The 20,969-nt window shown below is 37.8% G+C and overlaps 1 protein-coding gene across 5 annotated transcripts in view; it reads left to right on the top strand.

Moving 5' to 3' along the window:
* Positions 1-433: 433 nt before the first annotated feature.
* Positions 434-20,969, top strand: part of TMEM131 (transmembrane protein 131) — a 264,070-nt gene continuing 243,534 nt past the window's right edge. For all 5 annotated transcript variants that reach the window (XM_056808387.1, XM_056808386.1, XM_056808388.1 and 2 more), the window contains exon 1: positions 434-1,445. In XM_056808387.1, the coding sequence (XP_056664365.1) occupies positions 1,226-1,445 (220 nt within the window). In that variant the 5' untranslated portion in view covers positions 434-1,225. The remainder of the gene's footprint in view (positions 1,446-20,969) is intronic.

Raw genomic sequence — 20,969 nt, 5'->3', positions numbered from 1 at the left:
GCTTCATAGAAAGGTAACCGTGGACTTTAATGCTGTGTAACTTAGAGAAAGTGGTATCACATCTCTCTCTGTCTCTGTCTTGCAGGTAGAGTAGGCAGACCCGTCTTATTGGGCATCTGTGAAATGGCTCCAGTATTGGCTATTGTGCGTGCACTCATTCGCTTATCCGTCAAAGTCCAATGAACCCCGAGGGCGAGGCAAATCAAATAGATAGGTCATTCTTGTTGCTAAAAGGCATATCAGGCAGGGCCGGAGTCATCCGAATGGGATTTTCCCATTGCATGCCAAGCTGCCAGGATGCTTGCTCAGGTCCTCTTGACGTTTAGCTCTGGAATGCAAACGCGGTGACGTTTGCATGAAAACCCCTAGGGCTTCTTCAGGATGTACCACGCGGCAGACACTCCCCCTCCCTCCCGCGGCTCCCACAAGGCTCGGTTTCCCGTCTCCGCCTGTACTCCTCCTCTGGGCCCCTACCACGCTAGCTGGAGGGCCCTGGAGCCCGGGCCAAACCTCTTATAACATAGAGACGGCGGGATAGAGAGGCCGGAGCAATCCCTACACCTCCACGTGACCGTCACCTTCGCTTGAAGCTGAGGCGGCCATTATTGTTCCGGGCCGGGCTTCCCAGTCCATCTCTCTCTCCCCTCCCCCATGGCTGCGAATGAGGTGGCCACGGCCAGAAGGGGTAGAGGTGGGGGGGGGGGGGGGGGAGCGGCAAGAAAGTTTTCTCTTATCCGGGCCTCCATAACCCGGTAAGGGCTGTTTGAGTGCTGCCTGGTCGGACACGCGGTAGCGTGGGGGAGGACTGGCTGCCCCCTCGAGGAACCGCGCCTCCGCCTAGCCTCCCGCCCCCTCCACGCTCCTCCTCCGCCCCCGCCTTCCCGTGCCCGTTTCCAGTATGGCGGCCCGACGTGCGTGACCCGGCGCCTTTGCTACCTCAAGTACTTGTGGGCGATGCCGTGTCCGTGAGTGACACACTCGCTCTTTCACACACGGATACCCTACACGCCCGGAGACCCGAGCCCGGAGACGGATCCCCTCGAACCCACCCTCGCCCGCTCTCATTCTCCAGCTCCTTCCAGTGCCGGCGACCAGAGCCGGAGCTGCGGCTGCGACGGCGCCTCCTTCTACTCCTTTCTCCTCCTGCGCCTCGGATCCGAGACGCGCCCGGCGCTAAGCGAGGCTGCCCGGAGCCCGCGGCGGCGGCGGCCCCCGGCCGGGAAGGATGGGGAACCGGGAGGGAGGAGGAGCGGGAACTGCCGCCGCCGCCGCCGCCGCCGCCTCCGCCTCCGCCTCCGAGCCTTCTCCCTTCGCTTCCTCCCGGGTAGTCCGGGAGTCGTCCGCGGCCCCAAGCGGGCGGCCGCCGAGTCCGGCCGCCTGCCTCCTGGGAGCACTGCACCTGGTGATGAGCCTCATCGTGGCGGCGGCGCGGGCCGAAAAGGAAGGTGGGTGACAGCAGCACTCTCTTCCCCCCCCCCCCCCCCCATCTCCCTTCTTTCTTCCTTCCACCTTCCTGGCCCCAGGAGTATCCCCAGACCCCGCACCCCCTCCCCCTCTCGGGGGGGCGGGGGACGACGAGAGGGAGTGGAAAAGGCTTCTAGGCTGTCAGTTCGGGAGCCCTTTCCCCCCTGGGGCTCGTAGCACTGCAGCTCCTGACGCTGTCACTCTCTGTACCCCTTGTGCGCTTGGGATCCCTGGGCCCGGGGAGGATGGGGTGTCCCTGGAAAAGGGTGCAAAAAGGCTGGAAACTACCCTTTGCAAAGGATGTGTGTGGGGCGGGCAGGGTGAGGGAGGTAATGTACAACCAAGAGTGGTGGAGAGGTAACTTGTTTCTCCCCGCGCCTGGTTCAGGGGGCTGTCTTTCTGTCCCCAGTTTTTGGCCAGCGCAGCCCGGATTTCTTGTTCTCAATGATTTTTCTTCCTTCTTGTGTCCTGTCACTGCCATTTCAAAACTTCCTGAGTTCCTCTGTCTCGCCACTTGGCACAGCTTGTAGGCGGGGCGCATTTTTAAGAGCTGATAGTTGTTAATAGGCGAGGTTTGGGGGCACTTTGTTTTTTTCCTTTGCGTTTCTGGGGTGGAGTGAATGCGGCTTCGCAGTCACGAAAATGACCTAGAGGAAATTGAAGGAATGAGTTTTGGGGAAGCTTTAAAATACAGTAATACCTTTAAATGTTGAGGAAGGAGCGAATTATACTTTGATATTGACCCCTTCGTCGAAGGGGGAGATTGCCATTAACCTACAGTTTCTTCAACTGCCACCTGATCGTTTTGCTGTATTTATTTCGAACCAGTTTAGGTTCTGATTGTCCTTAAGTGTCATTCCTACTTCTGGCCCACAATTAAACCAGGAAATCTACTTAGAGTTTGGGTTACTTTAAATCACTCCCTTGTATCTCAGGTCTATTTTCACTTTTACAATAACTAAGTCTATAGTGTATAAGTATACACTATATTATTTTATACATATACTATATTATTTTATATACACTTAGTTATTTTACAATAACTAAGTCTATAGTGTATAAGTATATTCACTTTGGAAATACTTTAAATCACCTTTTTTGTAGTGCTATATTCATTTTTGAAGTACTTTAAATCATCCCCTTTGTATTGTAGTGCTATATTTACTTTGGAAATACTTTTAAGTAATCCCCTTGTGTTGTAGTGCTTTATTCACTTTACTGTGTAAATAAAACTATCAAGGTTCTAGTTTGTTAACCTCTATTTTTATAATTTACAGTGAAGGAGTTGAATATTTGTTTCTGAAAACTTGTTTTTGGCAAGGAATGTATTAGAGAAACTGAATTATTCTTTAATGGGTTTTTTTTCCCCTTTAATGTTAAAACTATTTTATACTTTGGAAATCTGCAAAGAGGCATAGTTTTTGTTGATGTGATAGGATTTTAGACTTTAGAATTTAGAGCTGGAAGGGATTTTAGATCCAAATGCCCTCTATGCTACTGTGGAAAAAAAAGATGAAATTAGAGTCAGAATCTAGGCTCAAATCCTGGCTCTGCCATTTACTACCTGGGTGACCTTAGAGCAAGTTACTTAACCTCTCTTGAATTTATATAGCTTCCTCTTCTGCAAATGAAAATATTGGTTGGCCCTTCAGTTCCAGTAATCCTTTTTTACAGATGAGGAAAGTGAAGGCCAGTTGACTGACTTACTCAGGGTCATACAAGATAGTAAACCACACAGCCAAAGTCAAGCCTAGATTCTTTCAATCCCAAATGAGTGCTTCTTCCAATGTACATACAGGCCTTTATGCCCATTGACACAAGGGTGTTCACCTAATGTCTTGGTGAGGAAATGAGCAAAAGTTTAAAAGAGGACAATGCTGCTTTCCCTTTTTATAATAGTACTACTGTTTTAAGTTTAAATTGTGATTCTTACAAGGTAAGGTTTTTTTTTTTAAGTCACAGGTAAACTAACTAGTGCAAAATTGAACATTTACTTTGACTCAAGAAATTTGTTTTTTTTATTATTGGAGGCACAAATGGTACAAGACAAATTAGAATAAAATGAAAAAGTTAATTGTTTGATTCACTTTTTTTTGCCTTTTTTCATATTGGAGTTTTGCAGTCAGATTAACTTGGCTTTAGGATTATTTACTTTATAAAATTAACTGATATTTATAATGTCAAGTTTATCAGACTCTATTTTTAATATGGTAGTGAAACTTTCAACTTGAATGATTACTTGCTTCCTTTGATTGTAAAGCTTTCATTAGGAAAATTCCTTTGTGGCTTCTAGTACACTAATAAATGCACAGTGGGCCTTCAATTCTTGAATTATTAATAGAGTAGGCTCCTAGAATCTTAGATCTAGAGCTGGAAGGGGCTGCAGAGGCTGTGTAGCACAAAACCCTCATTTTACACATGTAGAAACTGAGTCCCAGGGAGGTTAAATTACTTATCCAAGTATACACTGGTAAGATCAGAGTCTGAAACCAGGTCTTAAACTTTAAACAGTCTTAAACCCAGGTCCTTCTGTGGACTATTTTCATTAGAGACTCCTGAGGATGAAGTGTTTGCCAGATAATGCTTGCGTTACATTGCTTATTATTTCTTTAACATCATTTGATGTACTAAATGCCTAAATGGTGACAGTTAAATGAACAAAACATTTGGGAAGAGAAGTGGATATTAAATGATAAACCTGTGTGCTAATGTCTATTGGGTTGGTTTGTGAGATTTATTCTATTTGTCTGTGGTTGAATCAGTAGCTCTTATTTTATCATATGGCTGTTCAGTCTGTCAATAAGTATTTATTGAGAGCTTACCACTAGGTGCTATGTTCTGTGGATACAAAGAAATCAAAACAAAGTCTTTGCCCCCAGGACCTCCTATTCTGATGAGGGTGATAGCAGACAAACAGTTATGTACATAAAAATTATACAGAGTAGATGGAAAGTTATCTCAGAGGGAAAGGTACTAGTGGTGGGGGACCAGGAAAGATCTTTCTGCAGAAAGTAGGATTTGATCTCAAACTTGAAGAAAGCTAGGGAATCTAATTGGTGGAAGTGAGTAGAAGGTCTTCATGTTAATGTCAATAGTTCAGTTTTCCAACAAAGAATTTTCAAAAGTTAATCGCTTAAACATTTTGCCTCTTGGTTTCTATTTTATTTGAGCAAAAGGAATTGATTTTCTTACCTGAAAAGACCAATGAACAAACTATGATGATGAGTCTGAGTAGGTGCATCTGAACTCTCTTGGTAAGATCTATAAATAGGCTGTGTAGGTGCCACAACATTTTATCTTGAATTTTATATTTTGTCATCTGTTTCAAAAGTAACCAAACATTTTAAACTTTCTGTTACAGGTTTATAGTGTTCTATGATACTGGGATTTTCACTCATAATTAAAAAGAGCAGACTTTTTTTTTTTAATAAGATCGGGATTCAATTGACTTTAGAGCAAGACTTGTCAATATCTACTTGTTAATATTTAATAGAAATGTGTTTTAATAATTTAAAAACTCACTGTGAAGACTGCCCACAAAAATAGTTGTTACCCCATTTAGTTTATTTAGCTTATTTCATGCTTGGACTAGACTACACTAATCTAATTGGTTCACTATCACTTTTACTGGTTGCTTCCCATCTGATTATTGATTAGAGAGGCAGGTACATCATTAATTTTCAGGAAGAGAACTGTGAAGATGTTTTCACTAAAGATGACCTTAAAAGCTTGCCATCTAGCTTACCAGTTATAAATTCTGTACCTGAACTTTTGCAGTTACAGTTTCAACCTGTTTTCAGGAATTTTCCTAATCTCAGTGAAATAATTAAGGTAATTTGTTTCTTGAAACAATGCTTTGAATTTATACACTAATTAACAAATAAATGATACTGCCCTCTTAGTAGATCTCATAAAAATTATGTTTTTCTCCTGAAAATGAATTCTGAAATTTTTGATATCTTATTTATGACTAAAGTACATGGTTTATGTAATTAAAATGAACTACAAATAATACATAGAATTTGGGATGAAGGGGCACAAGGTTTTTAGAAATATGATCCTTTCTAGTTGTACTGGCTTTATAGATTTTTTTCCTCTTTTTGTTTTTCTATGGAGTGCTGTGATTTCATCAGTATGGGAAATTCTAGGTATCTTCCACTAATGCAGTTTGCCAAATTTTTAGTTTTAGAGACTTGCTTAGGACTCTAAGAGGTTAAGTAAGAGCACATGATCACACCACTAACAGTGGAAAACTGGCAGAACTTCAACTCACATCTTCCTGATTCCATCTGTATACTATGCCATGCTGCCTCTCATTGTATATACCTCAACATCTTTATAAAATCAATTGATAGAATCTTAGAGCTGGGATCTTTTAGTTCAACCTCATTTTACAAATAAAGAAATAAGGCTTAGAGGTTATTTTACTTGCCCATGGTCATACAGTGAGATTTGTACCCAAGTCCCTGACTCTAAATTCATGCCACTGATCTTTCCAATTTTAGTAGCATATTTGATATTAATTGGCATTTAATGGCAGGTTAATATTTGGAACCTCATCCTTATTAGGCCAGTTACATAGTTTGCCAAGGTGTTTCCCCCCCCCCTTTTCAAGTGTGAATTAGATTAATGTAACTTGCCTTTTCTAGTAGCTTGCTAAGAATTTAGATAGACTGTTAGATAGCACTATACTAGATTATAAATCCTTTAAGAGCTGCCTGACAACTGGGATTGTTATAGATTTTTACATATGTATATATCTCTGTATATACACATATGTAAACTGTATACATATACAAGGATGAAAGCCAAAGCATTTTATAAGTACTATTATTTATTGTTTGGTGCTTCAGTGCATATCATGATTAATAAATCCTTTTTAGCTGACTACTTGTGTTCCTAGGGTTTTACCTTTCTAAAATAAATTTGGCCTCTGAAATCTGCTTAGGTAGTTAAGTATACTTTCTATCACTAGAAAGTGCATTTTTTCCCTGCTTTCTCAAGAGTGATGGCTATGTTTTTTAAAAGATAGTACCTTCTTTTATGTTTATAGTTATATATATGGATTGAAAATGGCAGGAGAAATAGATTCCATAAATCTTCCAAATGAAATGAGTGACTAGGTAACTTTATTGTCGTTTTTCATTTGGAGTAAGACGGTAAATTGCATTAGAAACATATTCCTAGCAAGGTGTTTGACAGTATAGAAATTAGTACATACTTATATTTATCTTTAGTTGTCTAACATACTTGTATTTTAGATTGATCTTGTCACATCCAATGACCTTTTTCTAACTGAGTCTCATTCAGAAATGAAGGTGATATAACATATACTGTATCAAGTTTTTAAAACTTGGCTTCTATGACACTGTACTTGCTTTGTATTTCTCTGTTCCTATCTTTGTCATTTTTGTTGGTTATTCTTCCCAATCTTCCTCAAGACGGACTTTATGTATTTTTCCTCCTCAAAGACCAGATCCTGTCTAATAACTTCAATTATTAACTTCTGTCTTAAATTTTATTTCCTGTCAAGTCTTCTCACTTGAGCTCTAACCTTACATGTTCAGTTGCTTCCTAGACATTTCTATTTGGATTTCTTGCTATCATTTCAAACTCAGCATTGCTTCTTTTTTATTTATTCATTCATTGAAATTAGTGACTTCCTTTATTTTCCCTAATGGGCTTTAATAATGTTCTTTTTTATTTTGAATCTAAAATTTTTATTTAATTAATTTAGAATATTTCCCCATGGTTACATGATTCATGTTCTTCCCCCCCTCCCCCCCCATGCAATTCCACTGGATTTTACATGTAACATTGATCAAGACCTATTTCCATATTATTGATATTTGCACTAGGGTGATTGTTTAGAGTCTACATCTCCAGTTATATCCCCATCAACACATGTGATCAAGCAGTTGTTTTTCTTCTGTGTTTTTACTCCCACAGTTCTTTCTCTGGATGGGGATAGCATTCTTTCTCAAAAGTCTCTCAGAATTGTTCTGGATCATTGCATTGCTGCTAGTAGAGAAGTCCATTACATTCAATTGTACCACAGTGTATTTGTCTCTGTGTAGAATGCTCTCCTTTCACTCTTTTCCTTTCACTCTGCATCAATTCTTGGAGGTCATTCCAGTTCATATGGAATCCCTCCAGTTCATTATTCCTTTTAGCACAATAGTATTCCATCATCAATAGATACCATAATTTGTTCAGCCATTCCCCTATTGAAGGGCATCCCCTCATTTTCCAATTTTTTGCCACCACAAAGAGTGTGGCTATAAATATTTTTATACAAGTCTTTTTCCTTTTGATCTCTTTGGGGTATAAACCCAACAGTGACATGGCTGGATCAAAGGGCAGACAGTCTTTTAGCACCCTTTGGGCATAGTTCCAAATTGCCCTCCAGAATGGTTGGATCAATTCACAACTCCACCATGTCCCAAATGTGCCACATCCCCTCCAACATTTATTACTTTCCTTTTCAGCATTGCTTCTAAGCAAAGAACTTTGCTGACAAGTACTATTTTTTATTTCCCTTAATATACCCTGAGCACCTAAGGCAGTACCTTCAACAGTAGTCTGCTTGTTGAATGAATGTCCCATAGTGAACTTTATTCTCTCTACTGTCAAACAAAATTCTTATCCATATCTCTTGCCAGTAGAACTACAATTATTCTTGTCAGTTCAGAGTAAAGCATTAGTCTACTTAGACCCTTCTATTTCCTTATTTTTTTATCCATTCTGTTTCTAATCTTATCTGTTCTGTTTAAATGCTTTTTATATTCATCCCTTATAACTGGTCTGTTGCATCACCATCATTTTCTTGTCTCCATTCTTTCCCCACTCTATCTACATGATGTTTCATTGCTTTAGATTGATCTTGAAATACAAATATATATTTCTCATGTTACTTCTAACCTCCATTGACTTACCATTTTCTGTGGGTCTAAATTGTTCATGGTCTGAACCTCCTGTACTAACCCAGCTTCATCTCCCATTATTCATCATCATCAATCCTTGTGGCAGTTAAATTTCTTCATCTCCTGAATGTACCATATGCATTTTAAATTTCATATCATTATTCCATATGTTTTTCTATAGGGCATGCTTTTCCTTTCCCTTCCACCTATACATTTTAACCATTCTTCAACCCAAGTATTTGGTGCCTTCATTTTCAGTCACTTCAGCCTACAATGATCTCCTTCTCCGAGTTCCAGTAGCACTTATCTAATTTATTTGACACTTAATTCCTATTTTCCTTGATACTGTTACTTTACTTCCTCTCTTATTTTTGTATTCTTTCTTTTACTAGCACAGATAATGTTTGATTTTGATTCCTGGAAAAAGTCTAGTTCATATAATTATAATGGAGTTTAGTGAACATCTAGAAAATGAAGCTGTTATTATAAAGACCAACAGTTTGTCAAGATCTGGTTATTATTTATTTTGATAGAGTCACTAGATTGACAGATAATTGGTAATGCTGCAAATAGATTTAGTCTTTCTAAATTTTTAGCAAATTGATTTGAAAAAAGTCTCATGTTATTTTAGTGGACAAGATGGGTTAGATGAGACATAATTAGTTAGATTCAGACCTGGTTCTGACTAGACCCAAAGAGTAGTTATTAATGATTCAGTGTCCACTTGGAAGGAGCTTTCTAGAAAAGTACCTAGTCAACTGTCCTTATTCTTTATTCTAGATGCTTTTCAAAGCAAAATAATAGTGTTACTTTAGATCCAAAAAAAATCTCATTAATGTAATGATATCCCTGATATAATAACATGAAATGTAGACAAATGCAAAGTTTATTACTTGAGTTTAACAAATTTATTTTATAAACATGATATGGAGAAGTCTGACTAGATAGCTGTGGTCTAAAAAAGGTCTGAGACATTTGGTATACTAAGAGCTTAGTATAAATCAGCAGTAATACAGTAGCCAAAGAAGCTCATACAATCTTAGACTACCTCAGAAAAAGCATGCTATGCTATATAGGATTATACCATATAAGGACTAAATGAAGGAATTGCTGAGATATTTAGCCTGTAAAAGAGAAGACTAGATAGAGGGGTATATGATAGCAGTATTCAGTAAACACTTGAAGGGGGATCATGGTGGAGGATGAATTAAAATTGTTTTTTGACCTCAGGGGATAGAACTATGACCAGTACAGATAGAAATTGCAGAGAGGCAAATTCAGACAAGGTGTAAGGAAAAACTGCCTAATAGTTAGAGCTATCCAAAAGTTAAATGTTTTGCATTAAAAGGACTCTCAGTAGAGGATTTCCAGCAAAAAATTGAGTGACTATTTGTATCATATATTGTAGATTCTTGTTTGGGTGGGAGATTAATTTAGATTTGTGGTGGTGAACCTATGGTACATTTGCCAGAGGGTACACTTGGCACATTCAGCGCCCTCTCTTAGGGCACATGTGCTGTCACCCCAGCACAGAGTTCTCCAGTGTTTGTTACTTGAAAGCTAGAGGGACACGAGACCAGGCTACTCTCCACTATCCCCTCCACGGCTACCTGAGGACATTTCTCACATTATCCACCCCTCTAAAAAGTTTGCTATCCTGTGGAAGTAAAAACACCGATGAAAAGCAACTGCTTGACTACAGGGTTGGAGGGGATAAGACTGAGGAGAGACTCTAAATGAACACTATAATGCAAATTCCAACAACAGGGAAATGGGTTCAAGTCAACACATGTGATAACCAGTGGAATCGTGCGTCAGCTATGGGAGAGGGAAAGGTGGGGGGGGGGAGGGGAGGAAAAGAAAATGATCTTTGTTTCCAGTGAATAATGTATGGAAACGACCAAATAAAATAATGTTTAAAAATTAAAAAAAAAAAGTTTGCTATCACTGATCTAGATGGTTGCAGAAGTCCATCTCAGATTCTGTGAAACTCATCTAATACTCTTGATTCAAATCAGTTTGCAACCTTAATTTGGAATGGACCTGAGCCAGAAAATACTGGGGAAGAAATACATTTGATTTCCATTGGAACTGTATTTTCGCCTACTCCATCACTTCTTACTGCTGCCTGCTTGGACTTTAAGATCCTTAGACTAAGTGGCAAAAACAATTTTGACATACTGTAGCTGCCAAATAACCTTCAATCAGGGACTGATAGAAAATTATTAAAGAATGTTTTTTTTTACTTTATCATGTATATACATTTTTTGGATTACTTGAAACATTAGTTTTATGTAGAGGCTATTATTTTAAGTAAAATGTTCCCTCAAAAGTTTTCTCCTTACTTTATATCAGTTTGCTAACCATTGAAATAACTTAGAATTGGCAAACACAGACAATTCTTAGATCATATACACTAATAAAAAGAAATAGAGGCATGGAAAAATCCTACTTGATAAGTAATCTTAATTGTATTTAATAACAACACATTGTCTTTTTTTCCTTAAAAATTTCCAACTTAATCTTCTTGATTGTTTTGTTTAGACCAATGTTAAAATAGTCTGACAAAAGAGGATATGTTCAGTGAATTTGGTTGATTAATTCATTTTCTGGATGATGAGAATAATATTTTGATGCCTTTTAGGAAATCTTTTCTCCCTACCCTTTGCCCCACTCCTTTGTAGAAATGTGTGGAACAAAAAGGCCTACCATTAATTTGGAAGTTTTCTGAATGAGAGTGATTCTGAGATTATAGGATGATTGAATGAGTTCTGTAAGAATTTCATATAGAAATTCTGGGGAAATGTATTTTCTTGAGCAAAAGGGGACTCCATTCAGATTAGGTTAAGAACTGTATATAAGAGCATGAATTTGAGGATGAAGGTAGCTGGATTGGGATAATTTTAGCTAGGATAGATCATAGAAAGGAACTATAGAAATCATCTCATCCAACACTTATGAATAGAATCTAGCTTGAACTGGATAGAATTATTTTAGATTTACTCTTCATTATCTATCATCCTGTTTTCCATTTTTGCATACTACTTTTTTAAATGCTACTAAAATGTACTGTCATGGCCCAGAGTGTAGTGTTGGGGAAGTAAAGCGATGACCTTACCTGAAGGGAAAGAGAATATGGGTGATTGTGCCAGGGGACCCAGAACAAAAGCAGTGGTAGAAGTGGGAAAAGGTCATCCGAAACTGGGCGTGGTGGCTCTCAGGAAGCTAGGCAAACAAGTTCAGTGAATAAGATCAGAGATTCAATATTTCCAATTAGGGATAGTGATTGGTGGCATTTATAAAATAGTAAGAAGGAAATCCTGGGTTTAGGAGGAAATATTTTCTCAGGATACAGGATTCATTCAAGAAGCCAATATGATCTACAAAATTCAAGGCCTAGGGTAGCTTTCTTACAATCTCCAGCTTTGTAAAAAGTGAGAATACTGACTTTTAGAATTGATGGAGCAAGATAAAATCCTGGTCTTGGCACTGTTGTATGACTAACCTTGGTCAAAAGTCACTTAATCCTTTTCACTTTTCTCAACAAGAAAATTAAGGAATTGGACTAAATCTTTAAGGTATCTTCTAACTAGATAATGGTCATCTGGCTAGTGAGAGGAGGGAAGCTTAACAGTAAGATGCCCCCTAGAGATTACAAATGTGCTACAGATAATCAGGTTGATTATAGTTGTATGTACTACTGACATAGGAAAAGTTTTTATTTTTCTTGGGCTAGGTCCTTTAGATATTTGAGGGTTCTAGAAGTTCTTAATACTTATTTGTTTATTTTTTTGTAATAAAAAAATAAAAATATTTATCAAAGACTCAAGAGATAAACCACTGATTAATAATACATTGATTTTAGAGAAAAAATTACCTTGTCATTTTTTAATATTTTAATTTATTTTTATTTGGTCAATTTCAAACATTATTCCTTGGTTACAAAAATCATATTCTAGTCCTCCCTCCCCTCCCCCTGCCCTTCCCATAGCCGGCCGACCAGCAACTTCCCCTAGCCCACAGGCAATTCCACTGGGTATTACATGTGACCTTGATTAGAGCCCATTTCCATATTGATGTTTATACCAGAATGTTCATTTAGGGTCTATATCTGCAATCATATCCCCCTTGATACATGTAATCAAGCAGTTGTTTTTCTTCTGTGTTTCTACTCCCTCAGTTTTTCCTCTGAATGTGGATAGTGTTCTTTCTCATAGATCTCTCCAAGTTGTTCAGGATCACTGCATTGCCACTAATGGAGAAGTCCATTATATTCTATTGTACCATAGTGTACCAGTCTCTGTGTATAATGTTCTCCTGGTTCTGCTCTTTTTGCTCTGCATCACATCCTGGAGGTTGTTCCAGTTCCCATGGAATTCCTCCAGTTTATTATTCCTTTGAGCACAATAGTATTCCATCATCAAGTAGAGGCCACAATTTGTTCAGCCATTCCCCAATTGAAGGGCATGCCCTCATTTTCCAATTTTTTGCCACCACAAAGGGCACAGCTATGAATATTCTTGTACAAGTCTTTTTCCTTATGATCTCTTTGGGGTACCAACCCAGCAGTGCTATGACTGGATCAAAGGGCAGACAGTCTTTTATCGCCCTTTGGGCATAGTTCCAAATTGCCCTCCAGAATGGGTAGTTCAATTCACAACTCCACCAGCAATGAATTAATGTCCCAACTTTGCCACATGCCCTCCAGCATTCATTACTTTCCTTTGCTGTCATGTTAGCCAATCTGCTAGGTGTGAGTTGACACCTCAGAGTTGTTTTGATTTGCATCTCTCTGATTATAAGAGATTTAGAACACTTTTCAAAAGTTTTGATTTTTTTGACTGAAAATTGCCTATTCATGTCCCTTGCCCATTTATCAATTGAAGAATGGCTTGATTTTTTGTACAATTGATTTAGCTCTTTGTAAATTTGAGTAATTAGACCTTTGTCAGAGGTTTTTGTAATGAAGATTGTTTCCCAATTTGTTGCTTCCCTTCTAATTTTGGATGCATTCATTTTGTTTGTACAAAAACTTTTTAATTTGATGTAATCAAAATTATTGATTTTACATTTTGTGATTTTTTTTCTAAGCCTTGCTTAGTTTTAAAAATCTTTCCTTTCCCAAAGGTCTGGCATGTATATATACTATTCGGTGTTCACATAATTTCCTTATAGTTTCCTTCTTTATGTTCAAGTCATTCACTCATTCTGAGTTTATCTTGGTGTAGAGTATGAAGTGTTAATCCAAGCCTAATCTCTCCCACACTGTCTTCAAATTTTCCTAGCAGTTTTTATCAAATAGTGGATTTTGGTCCCCAAAGCTGGGGTCTTTGGGCTTAATCATAGACTGTCTTGCTGAGGTCACTTACCCCAAGTCTATTCCACTGATCCTCCTAGCCAGTACTGTACCACTCTCTTAGCCAGTACCATATTGTTTTGATGACCACTGCTTTATAGTATAGTTTGAGATCTGGTACTGCAAGGCCACCTTCCTTTGCATTTTTTTTTCATTATTTCCCTGGATATCCTTGATCTTTTGTTCTTTCAAATGAACTTTGTTATGGTTTTTTATAATTCAGTAAAAAAGTTTTTTGGTAGTTCAATGGGTATGGCACTAAATAAGTAAATAAGTTTGGGTAAGACGGTCATTTTTATTATGTTAACTCTTCCTACCCATGAGCAGTTAATGTTTTTCCAATTGTTTAGATCTAGTTTTAATTGTGTGGAGAGTGTTTTGTAGTTGTGTTCATATAGTTCCTGTGTTTGTCTTGGGAGATAGATTCCTAAGTATTTTATATTGTCTAGGGTGATTTTAAATGGAATTTCTCTTTCTAATTCTTGCTGCTGAGATGTGTTGGAGATATATAAAAATGCTGATGACTTTTGTGGGTTTATTTCGTATCCTGCAACTTTGCTAAAGTTGTTGATTATTTCCACTAGCTTTTTAGTTGATTCTCTAGTATTCTTTAATTAAATCATCATATCATCTGCAAAGAGTGATAGCCTGTTATCCTCATTGCCAATTTTGAATACCTTCAATTTCTTTTTCTTCTCTTATTGCTACTGCTAGTGTTTCTAGTACAATGTTAAATAATGGAGGTGATAATGGGCATCCTTGTTTCACTCCTGATCTTATTGGGAATGCATCTAGTTTATTCCCATTGCAGATGATGTTGGCTGATGGTTTTAGATAAATAGTGTTTATTATTTTAAGGAAAGACCCTTCTATTCCTATACTTTCTAGTGTTTTCAATAGGAATGAGTGTTGTATTTTATCAAAGGCTTTTTCTGTGTCTATTGATATAATCATGTGATTTTTGTCAGTTTGCTTGTTAAGATGGTCAATTATGTGGATGGTTTTCCTAATATTGAACCATCCTTGCATTCCTGGTATGAATCCTGCCTGATCATAGTGAATAACCCTTGTGATGACTTGCTAGAGTCTTTTTGCTAGTATCCTATTTAAGATTTTTGCATTTGTTCATTAAGGAGATTGGTCTGTAGTTTTCTTTCTCTGTTTTTGACCTGCCTGGCTTTGGAAGCAATAGCATATTTGTGTCATAAAAGGAACATGGTAGAACTCACTCTTTGCTTATTATGTCAAATAGTTTGTATAGTATTGGGATTATCTGTTCTTTGAATATTTGATAGAATTCACTTGTGAATCCATCAGGCCCTGGGGGTTTTTTCTTAGGGAGTTCTTTGATGGTTTGTTTAATTTCTTTTTCTGATATGGGATTATTTACAAATTCTATTTCTTCTGTTAATCTAGGCAATTTATATTTTTGTAAATATTCATCCATATCACCTAGATTGGTATATTTATTACCATATAATTGGGCAAAATAGTTTTTAATGATTGCCTTAATTTCCTCTTTATTAGAGGTGAGGCCTCCATTTTCATCTTGGATACTGTCAATTTGGTTTTCTTCTTTCCTTTGTTTTTATTAGACTCACCAGTACTTTGTCTGTTTTGTTTGTTTTTTCAAAATACTAGCTTCTAGTCTTATTTATTAGTTCAATAGTTCTTTCACTTTCAATTTTATTAATTTCTCCCTTAATTTTTAGGATCTCTAATTTAGTTTTCTTCTGGTGATTTTTAATTTGTTTGCTTTCAAGTTTTTTGATTTGCATGTCCAATTCATTGACCTTTGCCCTCCCTAATTTGTTGATATATGAACTCAAGGACATAACTCAAGGATATAAAATGATAAATTTTCCCCTCAGTTTTGCTTTGGCTGCCTCCCATAGATTTTGAAAGGATGTCTCATCGTCATTTTCTTCAATGAAATTATTATTTCTATGATTTGTTCTCTAACTGATTTTGGAGAATCATATTATTTTATTTCCAGTTAATTTTTGATTTGGCTCTCCATGTACCCATACTAATCATTGTTTTTATTTCATTATGATCTGAAAAGGTTGCATTTATTTCTGCTTTTCTATATTTGTTTGCCATGTTTTTATGACCTAGTACATGGTCAATCTTTGTGAATGTACCACGTGCTGCTGAAAAGGTGTGTTCCTTTGAGTTATGGGGGTATATGAGTCAATTATCAAAAGAAAGACAAAAACAAAATTAAAAAAACCCAAAAATATAAAGAAAGAAGAAAAAAATGGAAGAAAGTTATACTTTTGAGAGAAAGAAAAAAATTCAAAATCAGAATAAAAATACCAAAATCTATGTATATAAAATGTTGAGTAAGCTAGAATAAATTCATAATAGACCCTTGTATTAGGGTTCAATAAATTTCTATCCCACAAGTATGTAGGACAGAATGCAGTTATATTTCAATCACCCATTTACAGCCAAGACCACAGGAAGTTGCCATACTATAAGAAGAAAAAGAACTAGAATTTTACTTTGATACGGAAATGTCATTCCCTGGTCTGTTTGTTTTTTTTTTTTCATTCTCAGGTATATGGGGAGTCAGGATGATAGTCAAACTTTGGTACTTGTCTTCAAGTACTTCAGAAAGAGCGTAGATACAAGGAAGTCCTATGTCTTAACATATGTCAAGCATTGCAACCTCGAGTCTCACACTAGTTTTTCCTGTGTGCTTTTTGGCACTATTCAGGTTAAGTATGTGCTCCTTTTTTTATATCGGTTCCTAGAATCAGACACAAACATTAATCACAGTCCCATAACATTTTATCAATAAATGGCAGGTTCCCACAGTTTAAAGCTTTTGGGTATGCATTGATATTATAGCAAGTCTATGTATATATATTAAACTTATATTACTACAGAAAAAATAATATTAATTGTACCTTTAGAACTAGAAATGAGAAAAAAGGGAAAAAATAAAATATTTTGATCAAAAAATAAAAGAAAAGCAATAATAAAAATAAGAGGGAAAGAAAAAAATCACAAATTCAATGTGTTCTCAAAAAACAGGATCTACTTGTCAATGGATTATTATCTCCAATGCATGTGATAGGGTACAGTCAATCAGTCTCAACAGAAGATGCTCTCCTTACATGTGAGCAATGAATCCAAGACTCCTTCTCTCCAGTCTTTATAGATGTTGGAGTAGTCAACAATGTTTGGAATGGCCCTTCCCAAGAAGGCTGAGTTTTTCCAGTATGCTGGCAATTCTTAATATATACCTTGTCTCCTAGGTTGAGGTCATGAAGTGAAAAGTCTAATGGCTCGACTTGTACTGCAGCTCTGGATTCATGGAGTTCATGCAGTTTGTGCTGTAATTTCTGTATATAGCAAGCAATAGTAGTATCTCCTCCTAATAGTGATATATATGCAAGGGATAAAGGCTTAGCCTGTATAGGCGGATGTCCAAAAAGCATCTCAAATGGCCTGCTTCTAAGATAAAATAGGGCCAGAGGGAGAATTTCAGGCCATTTTAAATGTGTCTCAGTGCCAATCATAGTTTTAAGTTCTCCGTTCATTCTTCCAGCTAGGCCTGAGCTCTGGGGATGATATGGTACATGAAATTTTGGAGTTATCCCCAAGCAAGAATATATCTGATTTAGGACAGAATCAGTAAAATGACTTCCTCTATCTGAATCAATATGTGATGGCAGGCCAAAGTGAGGAATAATTTCTTTTAAGAGTACCACAGCAACTAAAGCTACTGTGGTTTGGGTTGCAGGAAATGCTTGAGGCCATCTGGTCAGTTGATCTCTGACTAGACAAAATTTATAATGTCCAGCCTTTGGCTTTTTTATGAAATCTATTTGTAGGTGCTCAAAAGGTGTGTAAGCCAGAGGATGTCCATCAAAGGCTTTGTCATGAAAGGCGTATTGGTTATATGCTTGGCAGGTAGAGCAGACTGTACACACTTTAGAGGCTATAGTAGTTATACCAGGGGCTATCCATACTCTCTTAACAGTATCCATGATGCCCTGGGTACCAAAGTGACCATTTTCATGAAAAGATTATCAAATTTGGTGATAGAAACTTCTAGGGAGCAGGGGTTTCCCTTCAGATGACACCCATACTCCATTAATCTGTTTTGCTTTGAATTTTTGCTTCCCTTTTTCCAATTCCTTTTCATTATCAAAATTGATAAATTTAAGTCATCAGTGGTTGTTAATGTTAAAATTAATTCAGGCCCTTCTATAGCTGCTAGTTTTGCAGAGGTATCGGCTCCATCATTTCCCCTAGAGACAAGGTCAGTGCCACCTGTATGGGCAGAGCAATGAACTACAGCTAGGGCTTCAGGCAGCTGGAGAGCAGAAAGAACTTCATTAATAATTCCTGAATTAGCTATAGATTTTCCAGCTGAGGTTAAAAATCCTTTCTGGAGCCATAGCATCCCGACTGAGTGACAAATGCCAAAAGCATATCTAGAATCTGTATAAATTGTTGCCTTTTTATCCTTGATGTGTTTCAGAGCTATGATTTCTTCCCCTTGAGTGCTAATATTAGAGGACAGTGAAGCTGACCACTCAGTGGCAAATTCTGTGACTACAGCAGCTCCAGTGTAGTAGCGTATGCCATCCCTCATAAAAGAGGAACCATCAGTAAATAAGACCAGATATGAATTGTCTAAGGGAGTGTCCAAGAGATTATCTTGACGCTTTTCTGCCATGGACACTAGTGTTTAACAACTGTGTAATGATTCTCCTGAAGTAGGTAAATCTGCAAGCAAGGTGGCAGGGTTAAAGGTTGTACAGTGTTTCAAGGTAATGTTTTCACTGTTTAACAAGGTTATTTCATACTTTGTAATTCGCTGATCCGAGAATGCCTGTGTTCTATGCCTTAGCAACAATGCTTCTATCTCATGTGGGCACATAATTGTTAATGGGCATCCCAATACTAGATCAACAGTTTTTGTCAATAGTAGTAGCAGCTACTCCTCAAAGACACGGTGGTGCTCCTGATGCTCCTGGGTCCAGTTGGGCAGAATAATAAGCAATTGGGCACTGAGAAGGTCCCAAATTCCGAGTTAAAACACCTGAAGCTACCCTCTTCGCTCATGTACATGCAAAGTAAATGACTTGTTGTAATCTGGGATGCCTAGAGCAGAGGCAGACATGATAGCCTGTTTTAGATCTGATAGAGCTGACAAGTGTTCTGGCTCCAATTTGAGGGATTCACAGACCAAATCCCTTGTTAGTGCTATAAGGGGGTTAGTAATTTCTCCATAGCAAGGAATCCATTGTCTACAAAACCCTATTGTTCCTAAAATTGCTCTCAACTGTTTCTTAGTGGAAGGAACACTTAAATTTTGAATATTTTCAAATCGTTTGGGAGAAATAGAGCCAGCACCTGCAGTCAGGATGAACCCCAAATATTCTACTTTAGGGAGACACCACTGAACTTTCTCCTTTGAGATCTTATGCCATCTTTTGTGCACTTCCAAAAGAAGGTGTTTACTATCTTCCCGACATGCTTCTGCATCTGTTGAAGCCAAGAGTAGGTCATCTATGTATTTGATTAATTTGCTATTTTAAAATGTTATATTATCTGAGTCTTGGCTCAAAATTTGTGCAAATAAGCTTAGGTTTTCCACGAACCCTTGTATAAGGCAGATGACTCCATGTAATTTGAGAGCTGTTCCAGGTGAAAGCAAAGATATGCCTGGAGTTCTCATTTATGGGTTTGGAAAAGAAGGCAGAGCACAAGTCCACTACTGTAAAGTATGTAGCTGTGCTAGGAATAGAGGAAATAATCGTATCTATGTTGGAAACTAGTGTCTCTTTATAACGTGATTGTTCACAGCCCTCAAATCCTGTACGAATCTATAGAGGTGCTTGCCATCAGGCCCTGTTTTTGTTTTCTTAACGGGCAGGATGGGCGAATTGTATTCAGATTTACAAGGGATTATTATTCCCTGGTCAATTAAATGAGTTTATTACTGCGGTAATACCCTCAATTGCCTCTTTTGAGAGGGGATACTGAGGAATGGAAGGAGGTGGGCTAGATTTAGTTTTTATCTGCACAGGAACAGCTGACTTAAGTAAGCCTACATTGGAAGAAGATGTGGCCCAAAGAGACTCCAGTATGTTTGCAGGTATTACAAAGGTGGCATGTTCTTTCCCCTCCTGACTCTCTGAGAGAAGTACAGGGAGTAATTTTAAAGACTCTCTCCTCCACAACATTTAGTTACATATAGTAGATATCTTTCAAATAAAGATTAAGGTTTGAGTTGGATTGATTCCCCACCTCCCTTTTTAAATTCCTTGGGCATTGTAATATATTAAAGCTATGTCTAAAGTATTTATTTGCTCATAGCAAATAAGTGAAAAAACAATGGTTTTCACTACCAGAAGATACGCTTCCCCTTCCTACCATGGTGCTACATTGTGATACTCTTTGATGTACTGGAATAGGCACTTGACTTGAAAACAGAAGTCCCGTGTGGGTTGAACTCCTGGCCTTGTCATTTGTTACAAAAGGGTTACAACAGATGTTTAAGAATCTACTACTTGCAGAATACTGCTAGATTTGGGATAGGACTTAGAGCTTGGATAAGAATTAGTGATTGTTCTTAGTGTTCACAATATAATAATTGAGGCAAATAATCAGAATAGTATGTGATAAGTATCTTAAAGTTTCAAAAATACTTATGTGTACGATCTTGGGCAAATCACTATGTCCCTAAAAAGGGCTTCAGTTAACAGTGGACTTGGCTTGGCAATTAACTGACATTTATTGAGCCCCTATTACATGCCTACCACTATTTTAAGTATTTTTTGACTGATTGCTTGGCACTGCAGATACAAAGATGAAAATGAAACATTCTGTTCCTTCAAGCAGCTTCCATTCTAGTGAGGGCGATAGCAGGTTCATAAGTTTTAAAATATATATAGTTATTTTGGGGGAAAGACACTAGTAATAATTTTGGATTTCAGGAAAGTCTTTATGTAGAAGGTGGAATATGAACTGATTTTGGAAAGAAACTGGGGAGTCTGAGGTGGAGATATGAGTAAGAAATGCATTCTAGCTTATCTCTAGGCCAGTTGTAAAGGTATGTAGATGGGAGAGAGAATGTCATGTAAAGAGTAAAAATAGCAAGATAGTGTGACTAATTTATAGAATGCATGAAAAGGAGTAATAGGTAATAAGGATAGAAAGATAAGTTGATTGTGAAGGGCTGCAAATATTAGAAGAGTTTA

This window comes from Monodelphis domestica, chromosome 8, assembly GCF_027887165.1.
Source record: "Monodelphis domestica isolate mMonDom1 chromosome 8, mMonDom1.pri, whole genome shotgun sequence".
Lineage (NCBI taxonomy): Eukaryota > Metazoa > Chordata > Mammalia > Didelphimorphia > Didelphidae > Monodelphis > Monodelphis domestica.
This window is presented reverse-complemented; position numbering and strand designations above follow the sequence as displayed.